We start from the raw sequence: 18,397 nt of genomic DNA, 5'->3' as shown, positions 1-18,397 counted from the left end.
GTTGGGTCTTTGTGTGGTTTAGGTATCAGCTTAATTGTGGCTTCATAGACTCAATTGGGTAGAGTACCTTCTGTTTGTGGAACAGTTTGAAGTAATGGTATTAGGTCTTCTTTGAAGGTCTGATAGAATTCTATACTAAACCCATCTATTCCTGGGATTTTCTTGGTTGGGAGACTTTTAATGACTCCTTCTATGACTGTTTAGATGGTTTATCTCATCTGGATTTAACTTTAATACCTGGTATCTGTCTAGAAAATTGTCCATTTCATCCACATTTTCCAGTTATGTTGAGTATAGACTTTTGTAGTAGGATTTGATGGGTTTTTTTTTTTTTTTTGGATTTCCATGGTTTCTGTTGTTATGTCTCCCTTTTCATTTCTGACTTTGTTAATTTGGATACTGTCTCTGACCTCTAGTTAGTCTGGATAAAGGTTTATCTATCTTGTTGATTTTCTCAAAGAACTAGCTCCTGGTTTGTTTGATTCTTGGTATAGTTCTTTTTGTTTCCACTTGGTTGATTTAATCCCTGAGTTTGACTATTTCCTGACCTCTACTCCCCTTGGATGTATTTGCTTCTTTTTGTTCTAGAGCTTTCAGATATGCTGTCAAACTGCTAGTGTATGCTCTCTCCATTTCTTTTTTGGAGGTGCTCAGAGCTGTGAGTTTTCCTCTTAGCACTGCTTTCATTGTGTCCCATAATTTTGGTATGTTGTGCCTTCATTTTCATTGAATTACGAAAAGTCTTTAATTTCTTTCTTTATTTCTTCCTTGGCCAAGTTATCATTGAGCAGAGTGCTGTTCAGCTTCTATGTGTGTGGGGGCTTTCTATTGTTTATGTTGTTATTGAAGACCAACCTTAGTTCATGGTGATCTAATAGGATGCATGGGATTATTTCAGTCTTCTTGTATCCATTGAGGCCTGTTTTGTGACTGATTATATGATCAGTTTGGGGGAGGGTACCATGAGGTACTTAAAAGAAGGTATATTCTTTTGTTTTAGGATGAAATGACCTATAGATATCTGTTAAATCCATTTATTTTATAACTTCTGTTAATTTCCCTGCATCTCTGTTTAGTTTCTGTTTCCATGATCTGTCCATTGATGAGAGTATGGTGTTGAAGTCTCCCACTATTATTATGTGAGGTACAATGTGTCCTTTGAGCTTTAGTAAAGTTTTCTTATGAACATGGGTGCCCTTACATTTGGAACATATATGTTCAGAATTGAGAGTCCATTGTGGTAGATTTTTCCTTTGATGAGTATGAAGTGTCCTTCCTTATCTTTTTTGATAACTTTCAGTTGAAAGTCAATTTTATTCAGTATTAGAATGGCTACTCCCGCTTGTTTCTTGGGACCATTTGCTTGAATTTTTTTCAGCCCTTTACTCTGAGATAGTGTCTGTCTGTCATTGAAATGAGTTTCCTGTATGCAGCAAAATGCTGGGTCCTTTTTACATATGCAGTCTGTTAGTCCATATCTTTTTTTATTAGGGACTTGAGTCCATTGATGTTAAGGGATGTTAGGGGAAAGTGGTTGTTACTTCCTGTTATTTTCACTGTTAGAGGTGGAATTATGTTTGTGTGGTTATCTTCTTTTGGGTTTGTTGAAAGAAGATTACTTTCTTGCTTTTTCTAGGATGTAGTTTTCCTCCTTGTGTTGGAGTTTTCCATCTATTATCCTTTATGCCTGGATTTGTGGAAAGATATTGTGTAAATTTGTTTTTGTCATGGAATATCTTGGTTTCTCCATCTATGGTAATTTAGAGTTTTGCTGGGTATAGTAGCATGGGCTGGCATTTGTATTCTCTTAGGGTCTGTATGACAGCTGCCCAGGATCTTCTGGCTTTCATAGTCTTTGGTAAGAAGTCCTGTGTAATTCTGGTAGGTCTCCCTTTATATGTTACTTGACCTTTTTCCCTTACTGCTTTTAATATTCTTTCTTTTGTGCATTTGATGTTTTGATTATTATGTGTTGGGAGGAATTTCTTTTCTGGTCCAGTCTATTTGGAGTTCTGTAGGCTTCTTGTATGTTCATGGACATCTTTCTTTAGGTCAGGGAAGTTTTCTTCTTTAATTTTATTGAAAATATTTACTGGCACTTGAATTTGGGAATCTTTGCTCTCTTCTATATCTTTTATACTTAGGTTTATGTCATCCTATACTTTGATAACATTTAGTAATATACTAACAGTGTCTGTGAAATTAAAAAACAAATTCCAAAACTAAGGTGTATGCTTTATGCTAAAAGACATTTTCAGGGGTGATGTTATAACTAAGTCAATAGAGCGGCTGCTGAAAAAGCCAAAAGACTGGAATTCACATCCCTAGAAACAATTTTAAGAAGCAAGATGTGAAATGGGCTCCTTTTATCCAGAAGTTAGCAAGACAGTGCCTAGAGATCCCTGGGCTCACTGCCAGACAGTCCAGGTGATTGGTGAGGTCCAGGTTTAGTGAGAGACCCAGACTCAAAAAATACAATGAGTAACAATTGAGGAAGACATTCAGTGTTGATTTGTGTCCTCCACACACGTAGACACAGGGGCACCTACACACACAGCCAGGAGTACACACACACAAATAGTGCAAACTAAAGTAAGAACTTGTTATATTTTTAGTTTCATGTAGGAACACCATCAAGTTTAATTATATATTTAGTTTCATGTAGACAAACCATCAAAGGTACTTATATAGCAAATATAGGTATTATACAAAAAAACAGGTATGGCCAGCAGATGTCAGCAATCAGTATATATAAGAAAGCCTGCTGGGATAAACTTCTTTTCCTGCCCACCATGAAAATATTCTTAGCAATGGACAACTTATAATTATATGACAAAATTGCAAATGTAAAAAATTGTGCCTCTTAGATTTTAAGTATATGTGTACATATGTATGTTTTAGCATGGTATCACAAACAAGCTCTGTCTAGCCTAACTAATGGAGCTTGTGACAAAGACAGGGGAAAAGTTGGAAATTAGGAGATGTGGAAACACACAGAATAGTTGAACCTGATTACTTTACAGTATGGATTATTTCTTCCCACATTAGATTCTGTCCTCATTAGGGTTTTACTGCTATGAGTAGATGATCAACACAACTCTTATAAGGACAACATTTAACTGGGGCTAGCTTCCAGGTTCAGAGGTCCAGGCCACTATCATCAAGATGGGAGTATGGCAGTACCCAGGCAGGTATGGCACAGAAGGAGCTGAGAGTCCACCATCTTGTTCCAAATGCAAACAGGAGAAGACTGGTTCTCATGTGGTTAGGAGGAGGGTCCCATTGCCCACTCCCACACTGATACACTTCCTCCAATGAGGCCACACCTACTCCAACAAGGCAAAACTTCCTGCTGCTGTCACTCCTTAGGGCCAAGCATATACAACCACTATACATTCTAATTACTCATTTCCACATGATTTCTGGACACCTTACCCATAAGACTCGTGAGGGCATTTATTTATCTGTTCTTAAGAATATATACCAAACAAAACTATCAGAATAGTCCTCTCCAGAAAAGGGTTCCTTATGGCTCTGTAGTTACTACCAAGATTCCTTTTAAACTGCTTTGATGGCACTCAAGTAAGATACCCAGGAACTATTCCCTACACAGGAATATGAGCTGAGGGAAATTTAAAAAACAAAAAACAAAAAAGCAGAGATCATTTACAAACACTGAAATCAGAACTGTTTTACACACCTTTCACCCTGACTCTCATTTAATTTATAAATACAGTACATAGTAAATTATTAGGCATAATTATGAAAAAGGTCAAACATGAACTACAGGAAGTTGATAGGTTTGGAAGAGTGCCTGGTTCTTAGTACCATTGACTGCCATGATCACTACAGAGGCCACAGACTGATCTCAGCAGATGCTCAGCACTGCTTGAAGACACCTGATAAGAACTGTCTGTGCTCATAGGTCAGCCTTCCTCTAGGGAACATGCAGGTTGTTGCTATTCCTACTGAGAGTACATGTAATGTGGTTCCTGTAGCAGCCTCTTAAGATCTGTCTGCAGAATAGATGCTGAGGGGATGGCTCAGCTGGTAAAATGTTCGTCATATAAACATGAAAACCTGAATTTGATCCTCAGCATCCACATAATAGTCAGGCATGCTAGTGTTCATTTGTACTTTCTTCATTTAGACAGGAGGATTTTTTTTGGACTGGCTGACTTGATTTATGAAACCATCATTTAGACAAGGTTTTCCTTCCATATATGTAATATGATTATTACATACAGAGAGCAGAACAAACCACAGTATTGTTCTAGGTCGAATGTGCTCAGTTTATATTTTCATCTCCACCACTTACATACTTTGTGACTGAGCAACTTTAGTACTCGAATCTCTGTTCCTACAATAATAAAATGGAGAGCACGAGAGTCTGCCTCTCTGCTAAGAAGGGATCTTCTCACTAACTTCTATAGTGATCTAACTTTGGTTTAGCCTTTGATACACTAAGTATAAGTTTGTGTAAGTTTGATACTCAATAACTGACCATTGTTCTTTTTAAAGATAAATTTATTTAGAATGAAAACATAGAGTCATCTCTGCCATTCCTTCTGGGAAGAGGAAACGGGGCTGAACAAGATTCAGGAAGGTTGCTCTCTTATAGTACACAGAGACTTGCCTTGACATGAAAACCTTCCCTGGCAGCAGTGACAAAACCCAGGTGATAGTTCTGATCTGTACCCTATGAAAAGACAGGGAATATTTCATTTTAAGATTATTTAAAGAACTTATATTTTTTCAAAGGATGTGAGAAAAATGTGATGTGAGTGCCTTTGTGCTTATAATACTCTACAATAAGAAAAGATATTGGTCTCTATTTTGTCATGTTCCCTACCCTCCTCCCTTATTGAGATGTGAACCTATTAAAGAGGTGGGGCCTTGGAGAAAGTATTGCAATCACTTGAAGGCACATCCTCAGCTCCAGCCAGGATGTGCTGCCTTGCCAAGGCCTCATAATAGTGGAGCCAAATGATTCTGAACTGAAACCAAGAGAAAATTAGCAGAAGCTTTCTCTTTATAAACTGTCTCGGTGTTTGTCATTGTGGCAAAAGGCTAACACAACATTCAATAAATATTATGGATTAACTTGGAAGTGCAATTATTTTGGAAAACAGGGTAGATAAATATAAATTTATTATTGCAGTAAAAAAATAAAACAAGTATTTTTTATAAAATGTTGGGAAATATCTGATAAATATTTCACTACTGATAAATACTATATCGATGGTGTTGGTATTCTGGCATTTTGTCTAGCTTGTTGTTGTAAAAAAAAGAGCTTTGCAAAATACAAGCAACATCCTTCCCACCAAATTAAAACAGCACTGTCTAGATTTGTGAAACTGGCTGGTAACAATATCTGGAACACACTATTACAGATCATAATTTTTGGGAGATAAACCAAGGAAACCATGAGGATCAGAAAAACACGCAAGAATTACCTAGGAAAAACTATTTGTTTTTAACTCCTAATTTTGAATTTTCAAAGTGCCTGGAATACCAAAACAAAAATTATACAGATGCGGGTTTTCATGTTCTTTTGAATGACAGCATACTGAATAATCTAAATAGTGTAGGTTCCCACCACCACCTCCGTAGGTATTAAAAAAGGAACCTGTACCTTTCTTTGAATTTTATACTTAGTAAAGCAGAGGAGCAAGTATTGCTGATGAACCAGATGGGATCCTAGAGCTACAGGAGAGGTGGACACAGCCTCATCCATAGCCCAGAAGCAGTCTACAATTGATAATCACTTGCAAATGAAAATTTACTTTTCTCGAAGGGAGATTCCTTTCCTGAGTTTGTGAATGTGTTGTCTCTCTATATCTATGAGCAATTCTTGTGCTTGTTTGTTTATCTTATCTTATTTTATTATTGTTCCTTAGATGCCAGTTTGTTTTTCTAATGACAGACAGAAAATGTGTGGTTCTGGATGGAGGTAAGGTGAAAGAGGAATTGAGAGGAGTTGGGGGAAGCACAGTCAAAATATATGGAGGCTTGTGGAGGGGAAACTGGGAAGGGGAATAACATTTGAAATGTAAATAAATAAAATAACCAATAAAAATCAAAAAAGAAATGAACAAAAAAATAAAAATAAAAGAAAAATAAGTTCTGATGAAAGTATCCTGAGGACACACTAAGAAACCATGTTCTGGAGTCTAACAAAATAGATCCTTTGTGGAATAGTTACTTTGTATCCCTGTGTTTCTGTACATAGTGTGTTTGCTGAGAGTTGTCCAACACCACCAAATCCAGAGCTAAAATAGCTGTTGTTTCTGTAGAGCACCAGTCTGGCTGACAAATCTCTTTTGTCCTGTAAAGAATTTTCTTTCGATAAATAACTCAGACACAAACAGCATATTGGTAACTATATTTTAAACCAAAAATTCCTCACATAATAAATACATTTTATGCACATTAACTTCAATTTTACTTCAGAAAGCTATTTACAATATAAATAATTATAAATGGGGACACTTTGCAAGATATCATTGACATAGCTATTATTTCCTACTTTACATTCCAAAGTAAAAGTTCAGATTACAAGTTTATACTACAATATCACTAAAAACTATACATTGCAAGAGGGTATTTCAAACCAGTATCTTCTCTCACAAATATAATCCTTTTTATATCATGTAAGTCAAAAGACAACAATAAAATACTTTATCTTTCTTGAAGTGCCTCTGGTTTGTTTCTTTCCTCTTTGAAATCTGTTCCTTTGAAAAGAAGTTACAATTACTGTAAAAAATTTATCCATGCCAATTTCATTTTTTTTGAAATATAAACACATCATAATTATTGGGTAGAAATTGACTAGATATGCCTAAGATTAGCAGATTAGGACAAAGTCCTTTTACCTAGGTTATGAAGGCAAGTTCACACAGCAAATCCCAGTACATAAAACTACAATGCTTAGATTAAAATTATCAATTAGAATTTCTTGTGTGAATCATCATACATTCACATGGCATACAGCACATTTTAAAATCCTCAAAGTAAGGTAGAAGTCATTGTGTGTGTGTGTGTGTGTGTGTGTGTGTGTGTGTGTGTGTGTGTGTGTGTGCTTTCTGTACACAATTTAGAAAAGGAATTTGAAACAAATGTCTATGTGGAATTGAGTGTCATCTTACCTTTTGAATTTAAGCACCACCCGTACAACCTTTGTGCACAAGATATAAGAACCACACAAAACTCTCCTCCAAGAATATTTTCTATTTATGATATACTTGCATGTATCCACAGCTGTTCTGACACCCACTTAAAATTTAGAATGTCTTATGCACCATGTATTTTCACAGTAAGAGCTAGCCAACAGATTTTTACCTACAGTGAAATCCTTATCCACAAAATCCTGGCCTTTACATGAATTCTCAATTATGTATTTAGAGAACTTTCTTTCTTTTTTTTTTAAGTCATTCAGAAAACTGGATGCATGCCTGCATCTATCATTTGAATGAACTAAGAACCCAAATCCAGACATTCAAATTTTTAAACAAAGTTTACTATATCACAGTGGTAAGATGAGTGGTTCCCAGTCAAGTACTCAGTTCTCACTCTGTCACTCTCAATTACTGCTAGTACTAACAGATCATACAAATAGCTTAGCCATTAGCAGGTTTTGAGAGAGAGAAACAGACAGAAAAATGCAGAACAAGAGATAGAGTTATAATATAGCAAGTCTGTATTCAGAGTGTTGCTAGCTATACTATCACTTACATTACCTAGAAGTTAGATGGGGGGAAATTTCATTTTATCTTAAGATATCTATTCATAGTTTCCAAATATTGTATTAAAAGGAAAATGGAACATATTATCCTTTTTAGGAGAACTCATTAAAGCATATTTTTAAGCAGGATTCTCTCCCCAAAGGCAGTATACAAACAGCATTAAGAAGAGTACTTGCTGGGAATACTCTAACCCTATAAAGTATAACCAGGAAATAATAAGTGGTTTTCTGTATAAACACTGAAGGAATCGTTTATTACATCCTGTCTGTTTTTGCGTGTCTACCCTAGTGTAGTACAGTAGTTTTGCAGTTCTGTCGTAGTGTCTTGTACAGGCAAGTACAGTTTTTAAAAATCTACCACATTAGATTTTGCATGTGATGTCAAAAGATTTGTGGAGCTGAAACACACACAAATGTCTGCCCTACAATGTTTCTGACCTTAAGAATACATCAAAAAAAAAAAAAAAGAATACATCGACTGTATGTTCTCAGAAATAATTTTTAACAGAATTTTCCCAAGGAAATTTTGGGAAACATGTATTTCATTGGTCATTCACCGTTTTAAATTTCATCTTGGTAAAACAAGCAAATGAGCACCGGAGATATTCTTACTGTTTCCACATAGAATGGGCTTCATAGAGAATAAGGAATTGTGTGTGTTCTTCTTATGTAATTGTATGTAACATATTTTTATGAATCCCCAAAGTGGAAGAAGGAAACGTGCCTCTCAGGACTCCCATTTTTTAGTAAAGAGAGGAAAATCAAGGGTTAAAAATGCAGCAAATTTAAATTTAACACTAAATGATTAAGTTACTGGGAATGGTTTTTTTTTTAACATCCCACATTTTAAGACAGATAGAACATTCTTTATGAGCAAATATGTTCCTGCACAGAACAAAATAATGTAGGTTACAAATTCATTTTCTATATCTACATGAACAATATGAAGTCACCTAGTTGTAGAGATCAATTAATTTTGGGTCATTTATAATAATCAGGCCATTCTGTAAAACAATGTAAGCTATACATATTGTGAGTCTATGAGGCATTATATGCAACATTATAAAATTGCCACTGCAAAAATTGACACTTGTTTAATGGTTAATTTATTTTAAATGGGCCAATCTACTAAGATTGTTAATCAAAATGTGATATAAATGGATACATCTTCCTTTAAAATATTAGTTATGGCATTCTGGGAAACATTAGGTTTTGTCTGTAGAGGTCACAATTTATTCTTATATGAATTATTCTCTACATAAAAACTCTGTTGGAATTCCTTTAGTGACAAGCATCTCTCAGAAGGTACCTCTGATGAACTAATGTATACCTACCCAGCAATAGAACCTACTTGTAGAGATTTTCTGCCCAAAATACAAATTCATCATGTATTTGTTTGATCTATAGAATTCTGTAAAACCTTCACCACCCTGAAAAACTCCCTCATGTTGAAATTTTATTCAAATCATCTACCCTGTGAGTTCCTTTTACACAATTTTCTCAAAATTACTGAATATTTTTCTTACGGAATTAAAATTTTCATTTTCATTTGAATATTTTTGAAAGTATATTTAAGTACGTAAACTATATTCCTCACTGATTTGCATGCTTCTCCATTTTCATTGACAATGTTGTTCTGTTATACCCAAGAAGTAGTATTTAATTTTATGTAGCCTCTTCTCTCATGTACAAATAGCCCATTATTCAACTCTCAACTTACTGTCATATAGATGGCCACCAAATGATAGTGTTGAGTGATGAAAATACAGTACTAATCCCTGAGTGTCCAATGCCAAGTAATGGTTTCATAATTATCAAGACCACACTCCTCCTTAAATATGGCAAGAGTAACAGGCATGGGAATTCTAAAAAATATTATCTATGAAACTTTTCTAGCCACGCATGTCGTTTTTCTTTGAGTACTAGAGAACTGTGCATTAAATAAATTTTACTATTTTTCTTCTTTCATAAATTTCTAGCACCTACATTTGGCTGCATCTTAAGAGAAAGTTGTGTGCAACTCTTCCTGCCTGAAAGAGCCCAGACCTTACTTAAATAACAAAGTATCTGACCTCTGCTTGTGAATGGAAAATCCAGAACCATCAGTCTTGAAAATTTACAGCAGAGTTTTAACTGCTTACAAGTTTACTTTCAGTGTACCAATAAATCACAGAACCATGGACAAGAGCTGCCTTTCAGACCAGATAACCAAGATCCACGGACTGTGAGCGATGCATCTATGAACCCCAAATTAAGTGAAAGGCGAGGTCAGAATAGAGACCTTGGCATACCGTTCACTTGACTTTCTACTGTGCCACATAGACATATGAGCAAGTGTGCTGTTTTCTTTGTTTACAAACAGCAAAGAAAGTCCACATTTTCCCTGGGGCTTCCCCAAGCACTCTTTGAACCACTTGTCCACCTGCCTCAGCTTTCGTCTTAGACTCTGAGGCTTTCCATATACTGACACACCGGCCTATCATACTCTGAGACGTTCTTAAATGCGTCTCCTGTTGTCATGTAGTGCTTTTCAGATCTTCTTTGGTTACTTGTGTACTTACCAGTATGTTGTCTTACACTAGCTGCCCAAATGTTGTCTCCTTCCACCTTCGAAGTTGCTTGGAAATTTAGCATCACTCTGCTCTGCTCTGCCCTTTCCTTCCCTACGCCACTTAAAATTAAGTAGACCTTTTTTTTTATGTATCTCCCAACATATCAGTGGTATGACTTAGAAAATTCCTTACTGTTGGGCCAATGCAATCCTGGTCTATGTCTAACTCAAAAGCAAGTGGAAAATCAGCTCTTCCTGAGTGCTTGTAATAGATACCAGGTTAAAAACACATGGGTGTACCACAGCCAGAACCATTTCTCTAACTTATGCCTGAACCAAATGAGTGGACTAGTTTGAAATGATGAAAAAGAAATTGGTTTATAAGATACATCCCATTCTTCCTTAGTTATTTTTGGCAATCAATAAGGAAAAGTAGGCATTTGTATGTTTATGCATGAGAAGTGTACATAGCAGCTTATGAGCAGCATCTGATCTGTGTGTATAAGTTCTACTAGATTGTCACAACACAATGATTTTATTCATCAGCCCTTCCATGTGGTATATATGCTTAATTTGCATTAGTATTTTTCAATTTAAATGTATCAGTTATAGTTCCTCTATAATATGTGGGCAATTTCTGTATACATTTTAGCTCATTTACCTGTGTATAACCTTGAATGTTGGTGCTATGTTTTCTTTAATTTCTCAGGAACTCATCAAATAACCCTAAAATTTAACTTAGACTTTCTAACAATCTGTGGCATAGTAAATGTTGCTAATGAGGTTTTAGACTATAAATATGTTTCAGAGACCCTTGAAGAACAAAATATTTTAGAAAAACATCAACTTCCATTGGTTATTATAACAGATGTCCCCTTGTGTCCTTGTGCTGGGTCTGGTTGCATCCTTAGATGGGAAGTCACATCAAAGTGTGAGCCATTGCAGCCCAAGGAATAGTTTCTAATAGTCTCACTGTCATATAAGTGTTCCAGGGCATAACCAGTCAATGTATAGGCATGCTTATCAAAATACTGCCGGTGGGAGCCAAAACAGTTTGGAGAGATAGCAGGATGGTCTCCTGCTGTCTGATGGGGCGACATATCTGAATGTAGATAGTCTTTAGCCAGGATTAAACTAGACTTTGTAATGCGATCAGAACTAGGACTACTTATCCGAGACAGTGCAGTGGGGCTGTTGTCATAGTCATTTTCATGAGGGCTGAGCATCTTTCCCTCTCTCTGCTGGATATGGTCACATGGTGAAGTGCTGGCAAGAGCAGAGCTGTGGCAGACCTCACCTGTGGGTGGGGGCTGTTGATAGTTTGCAAAACAGAGGGAGTGTTTTTTCCCAGCTCCATTAATGGAAGCCAGTTGATCTGGAGGTGCTTTCCTTAGCTGTAATCTGTTCTCTTCCTCTTTAATCATCTGCTGGGTGGCTCTTATGAGAGTTTCAATTTTGCTAGGTTCGTGTGGGCTATTTTGATAGTGTTCGGTGCGGTATCGGTCACCGGATTCACTGGCTGACCCAGGGTCTGGAGAGCTGACCACACTATCTTCATCCCAGTGACCTCGACCTACATCACAAAAAGTAAAAAGTGGTTTCAAAATTCACACACACAAGTATATTTCTTTCCAAGAAAAAAAAATCTTATGTCTTTCATTTTAATGCAAAATTGGAAATAGAAATAAGCCTATATGACAGAATATTGGCATTTGTACTAGAATTCACATGTATGTTAGATTCATATGTAATCAGTGGGTTTTAACTGCAGATAACATTTATAAAATTTTCTTAGAAGATAAAACTCACTCATGGGTTGAGAATATCAATTAGTGAAACAGTTAAGTGCAGTTAAGTGTTTCTCTGTATGTTATTGGATCTACACATCTACAAGTAATATTAGAAAAATGAATACAAATTGGTCCCTGTTATTTTCTAGAGCACTCTTAGGTTACATGGATGCATAGAAATTTTTTTCAGTCTCCTTTAAAGAAGACAAGTGTATAAGGTAAACTATTATATTTAAAATAAGTCATAATTCTCCATCTATTTGAAATAAAGCTCTGCTAGGTTTTAGAAAATTAGGTCACAAAAATATTTGTATATGGGTGTATGGATGGACAGACGATTTAGCTGGAGAGATGTGTTTTCATAATCAAAAATACAAATACTTTGTTATCAGTAGTAGAGTAAGCTCATTAGCTTCAGAGTTAACAATGGAAACTCTGGTTATTGCTGAAACAGAAACATCATATTTCTGAAACAGGCTCTTGAATATCAGTGCTTTTCTGTAACAACCTGTTCTGAACCAAAGAGGCAAGTCTAACTAACCCTAATGAGTAATGCATGCAAAATACATTTCATAAATTGAATTACCCTCATTCTGAAATAAAATCTTAAACAAAAATAAAAGCAGGTAGGGAACACAACAGCTTAGTAAACTGTGTATGGCTACAGAGGAGCCTTACATCACACAGACCATGACTTCCTTTCTTCTTCTCTTGTTTTATTTCCAACATTTTCTTCCAAACCATATGGGTTAAGCCAGAGTTTTTTCTTCTCACCTTTATCTATCAAGCAATTGCCACCCTTTGCCCTGGATTTCCATTACCGGACTACAGAAATGTTCCTTGGTGCATTATAGATAGTTTACTCAAAGGAAAACCAGAAAAAATAAAAGGTAGCAATGAGAAGAACTTAAAGTTGTTCGCAGAAGTATTTGCAGTGGGGACCTTGTGCAAAAGAACATGGTCTCACACAGCTCTCATGCTAAGAGCAGCGAGAGTATTGAAAAGGGCCTTCATAATGACACTGACTTTTAATAAATGAGGAGATTATCAAAGATCCACCTAGATCCACATTTAGAATTGCCAGAATAGACTCTTCTTAACACATTTTCTTTGAAGAAAGTAATTACTAAAGTAATTTACTTTGTAATTTACAGAATAATTTAGTTTGAAGAAAGTAGTGCCAATTATCAAAGCTTTAACCCTAATGTCCATTTCTGTGGGCTGGGGAAGCTGTGTATCTATCCCAAGATGAAAATACTGGTGCTTTCTCTACCTTTTTTCAGCTTGGTGTTTTGGTTGTCATAGTGATGGAAGGCATCTTCTGGTAACTGATTCCAAGAAAAGCTAAACATCTATGAGCAAAGCAAAGTCCACTAAGCAAAAACTGTCCTTTCCCACCTATTAGTGGCACCCTCACTGATAAACAGCTGCTGTGTGAGGATACTGAGGAAAATGATACAGAAAAATAATCTAAATATGACTACAAATTCAATAGATTTATAAATCACTGAAGCTTAAATTATATTCTTTATGGTTTTTAAAATGAGACATGCACTTTTTTCTCGTCTGTCATAAATACATTAACACCACCAAAATAACCTCACTTAAGCTGAATAAACGTAGTGTACATTTTACAGCCTCCTGCTGGGAACCTTCAAGCTCTTACCGTGGATTCTGTGGATGGAGGTGATGTGAGGCATGCTGTTCTCGTAGGCTTCTCTGCTCTCCGGGGAGGCCTTGGTAAGAGGCAAAGCTGCTCGAGAGCCCCACCAGGGATCTCTCCCAGTAGGTGGTGCTCCCAGGAAGTACCTGCCTGCCTCACACCGTCCTCCCTCGCAGGCTTGGGTGTGGAAGTGCCTGTCCTCCACCAGCCTGGAATGGTCCAGAGCAAAACCATAGCAGAGCGAACTGCGATCTGGGAACTGCCTATACGCACAGGACAATTCGTGCTGAGAGCCAGGCCTCTCTGGGTCCAGGAGCTGTGGGGAGGCAGTATCAGTCAGGGGACTTCCACCCCACTGGCTGTCATGGTCAGATTCCGATCTCTCAGTGTGGAATCCCGAATACTGAAACCAAAGGGACAACATTAATAATAAATAAATTACCTAAACAAAAACATCATTCATTCTGTAAGTACCAAAGGTCATCAGGCCTAAGGCAGCCAAAATAAGACTCGTCCCATATCATTAAGGTTTGAACAATTTAATTAGCTAATGCCCATAGAGAAAATCCCCTTGGCTGTTGGAAGAGATGAAAATAATAGCAATCATCAAAGTCCTAGGCACTGAAGGAAGTGAATTACCCCAGGTAGTTCTAATAATCCTTCAGTGCAATGTCAGTGTCCCCAGTGGTATGGATAAAGCGCAGAGTAAAATTATTGGCCAAGACTGCAAGGGGGCCCTGAATAACAAAATCAAGACTCAAGCCAAATTCTTCACCACCACCCAAATGGACTTGCCCAAGTAAGAGTCCAAGAATTTGCTTTTCATGTTTCTTCTTTGAAAAAGAAGAAAAAAACTAAAGCTTAAGGTGCCAAGGGTTCTGAGCCTTAATCTTTTTGTTTAATTCTATTTATTTGTGTATTTATTTATTTTAACTGTATATGGGGAGGGGTGTGGTATATGGACATGAGTATGAGTGCCTACAGAGGCCAGAGGCCTGAAATTCCTTGCAACTAGAGTTACAAGTGCTTGTAAGCCACCTAACATGGGTATTGGGAATTGAACTTCAGTCAGCAAGAGCCATATCATCTGTTGACCAACGAGCCTTCTCTCTAGCCCCTGGATAATTTGTACTAAACTGTTAACTGTCTGAAACTTGTGCCAGGTACATCATTGAGTACAAGGCTGAAATAGCTACTATGTGCTTCCCTAACTCAAGTACAGTGTAGATGTGAATGCCTTGCCCCATGTAAGCCGGGTTTGTTCACAGTGATGCTTCTGAAGTTCAGTTACGCACAGGATCATATGGGAGGAACACAGGCCAATTGTCTTGATTGGAATTCTGCTGATCACCTTATCCAAACTATAGCGTCAGGTATTAAAACAAAATATAAAATCCAAGCCAGCAAGATGGCTCAGTGGGTAAAAGCATTTGCTGCCTAGAACTGAGTTCAATCCCCAAATTCCATAGCAGAAAAAGAGAAACAACTGCTTACATGTTGTCCATCTATCCTCCACATACACATGGTGCTACACATGCAATGTGGTATATCCACATCCACAGCACACCTATACACATAGGTGCACACAAACATACATGCAATGATAATAAAATTTTCATTTAAAAGCAAAGTATAAAATGTTTCTCAGCCATACTGAGAAACTGCTCAGTTTCAGGGACCCCCTGAGCCACTAAAATTGGTAGTATACTAGAGTTCATGGTATGAGAAGAAGGCCCTCTACTGCTACAAAAGGAGAAAGGTAATCATTTGTCATCATTCACACAGTCACAAACCATGGGCCATACAAAGTGCCTGCCTTCAAGATATGCCAGTGCAGTAGTGGCACAAAAGTCACAAAAGTTGTAGGAGTAATCAACCCTCTTTGATTGGATTTCAGGCCCTTTACATGAGATGGAACCCATGCCTAACACTGCTAGGTGGTTAACTACATAGACTATGGACCTAGTGGATAACCTGCTGTTATACTGATAGATCTATGTCTCACTCCACCATCATCAAAGAAGCTTCTTACAGTAGATGAGAACTAGCATGAAGACACAGAACTGAACAATGCACAGAGAATAAAAGACTCTGGAGCACTCTGTCCTAAATTGGAAGTCTTCATTAAACTGCTCTTCCCAAGGACCAGTTATCTATTCAGAAGTGGGCGTAGAAAGATGCTCAGAGCCAGATGTAAGAGATGACTCAAAGAAATCAGCATCTTCCAGAAACAAGCAGACGGATACACACATAAACTCATTGAGACTGTGGCCACACACACAGCAGGGTCTACATAGGTTCAGGCCAGACAGAGTCCCAGCACTGAGAGGGGAAAGTGGACAGGGGATTCCACTCCTAACCAAGAAATTATATACAACTGATACCAACTTACAAATGAAAAATTACTTTTTCCAATGAAGTGGCTATATTAACCATGCCCAGGAGCAGTTGGCCAACACAAAACAAAGTCAATGCTATTTTTTTGGTGTGGACATTTTTGTCTCATATTGCTTTATTTGGGATTTTTTTTAAAATCTTGTTGGCCTTTTTGCTTTTCTTATAATTTTTTTGTTTTGTGTGTGTGTGTATTTCTTGTTTTGTTTTTGGTCATTTGTTCTTTAAAGAGGAAAAAAAAAGGGCATGGAGTTGGGTGAGCTGGGGGAGAGGGTGTAGGAGAGGATGGGAGAGGGTGAAAATATGATCAGAATATAGTATACGAAAAATGTGTTTTCAATTAAAATAAATAAATAAATAAATAAATAAATAAATAAATACAGAAAATGGCAAAAAGAAAGTCATAAAAGTGGTAGTATATTAATTTCTGACAGTTACAAATTCCTTAATACCAACCATGATTTAGATAGGAGAGATGCTATGATAATTTATTGAGAACTTGATATTTGTTTGCTGTATGCTAATGTCTACCTACATTTATCATGTGGTCTCCATAACCACTCTAAAGCAGATACTAAACATCTCTGTTTAATTTGTGAATAAACTGCTCCAATGTTTTCATTCTTGTTTTTCAAAGAACCTGGACTCCAAAGCACAATTTTATACTTGAGGTCAAACACTGTCATTAAAGAAAGGAGATGGCCAGGGGAAATGGTTCAGTGGATCAAATGTTTGTCATACAAGAATGAGGACCAGAGCTAGAATCCCCTTGACTTATGTAAAACTAGACATGCAGCACTGCACATCTGTTATCCCAGCACACACAGAAACAAACAAGACTCAGTCTCAAACAAGGTAAGAGAAAGGTGTGAACCAACAGCCAGGTTGCCATCTTACTACACATGCATACTGTGGGATGCATTTACCTACACATACATCTGAACAGAGAGAGAGAGAACACTGCTTTATAGATACTGAATGCCCATGGCACACTTTCTCTCCTAGCCCACCAGGGGACTAGCAATACTCGGAGAAGTGGGCTCCACTACCTTTGTCACTAGTTGGTTAGACAAATAACCTGTGCTGAGCCTTTCACAGGACAAAGAAAATGTCCCACCATCTACAGTCCTACCCTGAGCATGACCCTTCCCACCTGAATGCAAGCAAGCAACTCTACTCAGGCCACTTGAGGAGAGAGATGAGGCACCCAGGTTCTTGTCAGGCAACCAAAAACAATGTTAATAGGGGTCACAAATCTGAATGAAAATTCCAAGTTCAAGAATTAGGAGTGCCATCTTAATGATTATTTCAAATATTTCCCAAATGAACAATAAGCAATCAGCATTTTCCATTAAGAAAAAGAAGTCCAACTTGTCTCCTAACAGGACTGTTCCTGGAAGACACCAAGGCAGCATGAGTTCTGGTTCCTATATCAGAACTCCCTGCCACAAACCTATCCTCCCAGATACACCACTCTCTTCCCACAAGATAGCAACTACAGCAAAGCAAGAATAAAAAACTCTGGTCTTCCTGCGTTGGAAACTGAATTTAACATTTGTGTCTTCTTCAGTAATGCTTACCTCCAAGAGGCTCACACATCTCTGCTGTTCCAAGCTAGGAGTCACCCAGACATCACTTGTTTTTATAAAAGTATAAACTAGACCTTTTTTTTGTTTTTGTTTTTTGAAGTACTCCAGTCAAGATTTCTGAGCCCTGTTGAGTGGGAAAAGCTTTCCTTGAGTGTATATGGGAAAGTAATATCACAGCAGAGAATAGTCTATGTATTGCTCATGAAGAAAATCCAACAGGAAGCAAACCAGGCATACATGAAGTACATATTTCAATAGCACCTGAAAAGAATCTGAGAGGAAACCTCTTGTCAATAGCCTGGAAACTATGACAGTGAAGACACTGCCCTGAGTCATTCAAGCAGGCAGAGCAGGGTGCCTCTTAGACAATGAGCTTAAACTGCTTTGATACTACAGATGAAGTCCAGATATAAATGTTTGCATTTTAAGGAAAATGAGTGAACTTTTACCTACATACAAAATAAAACTCTGATCCATAGGTACTCCTATTTTGTTTTATGATGGCTTTTGTCTCTGTCTCTGTCTCTGTCTCTCTCTCTCTCTCCCTCTCTCTCTCTTTCTCTCTCTCTCTCTCTCTCTCTCTCTCTCTCTCTCTCTCTCTCTCTCTCTCTCTCTGTGTGTGTGTGTGTGTGTGTGTGTGTGTGTGTGTGTTGTTTGGTTTGGTTT

At 37.3% G+C, this 18,397-nt stretch overlaps 1 protein-coding gene across 2 annotated transcripts in view; it reads right to left on the bottom strand.

The window, feature by feature from the left end:
• Positions 1-6,410: 6,410 nt before the first annotated feature.
• Sim1 (SIM bHLH transcription factor 1) overlaps positions 6,411-18,397 on the bottom strand; it is an 86,878-nt gene continuing 74,891 nt past the window's right edge. For both annotated transcript variants that reach the window (XM_021174968.3, XM_029482923.2), the window contains 2 exons: positions 13,752-14,151; positions 6,411-11,868 (listed from right to left, as the gene is read on the bottom strand). In XM_021174968.3, coding sequence (XP_021030627.1) covers positions 11,138-11,868; positions 13,752-14,151 — 1,131 coding nt within the window. In that variant the 3' untranslated portion in view covers positions 6,411-11,137. The remainder of the gene's footprint in view (positions 11,869-13,751; positions 14,152-18,397) is intronic.

The sequence above is a fragment of the Mus caroli genome, unplaced genomic scaffold (assembly GCF_978045245.1).
Source record: "Mus caroli unplaced genomic scaffold, Mus_caroli_1 scaffold_9, whole genome shotgun sequence".
Lineage (NCBI taxonomy): Eukaryota > Metazoa > Chordata > Mammalia > Rodentia > Muridae > Mus > Mus caroli.
The sequence above is the reverse complement of the archived record's forward strand: the minus strand, read 5'-3'. Positions and strand labels throughout refer to the sequence as shown.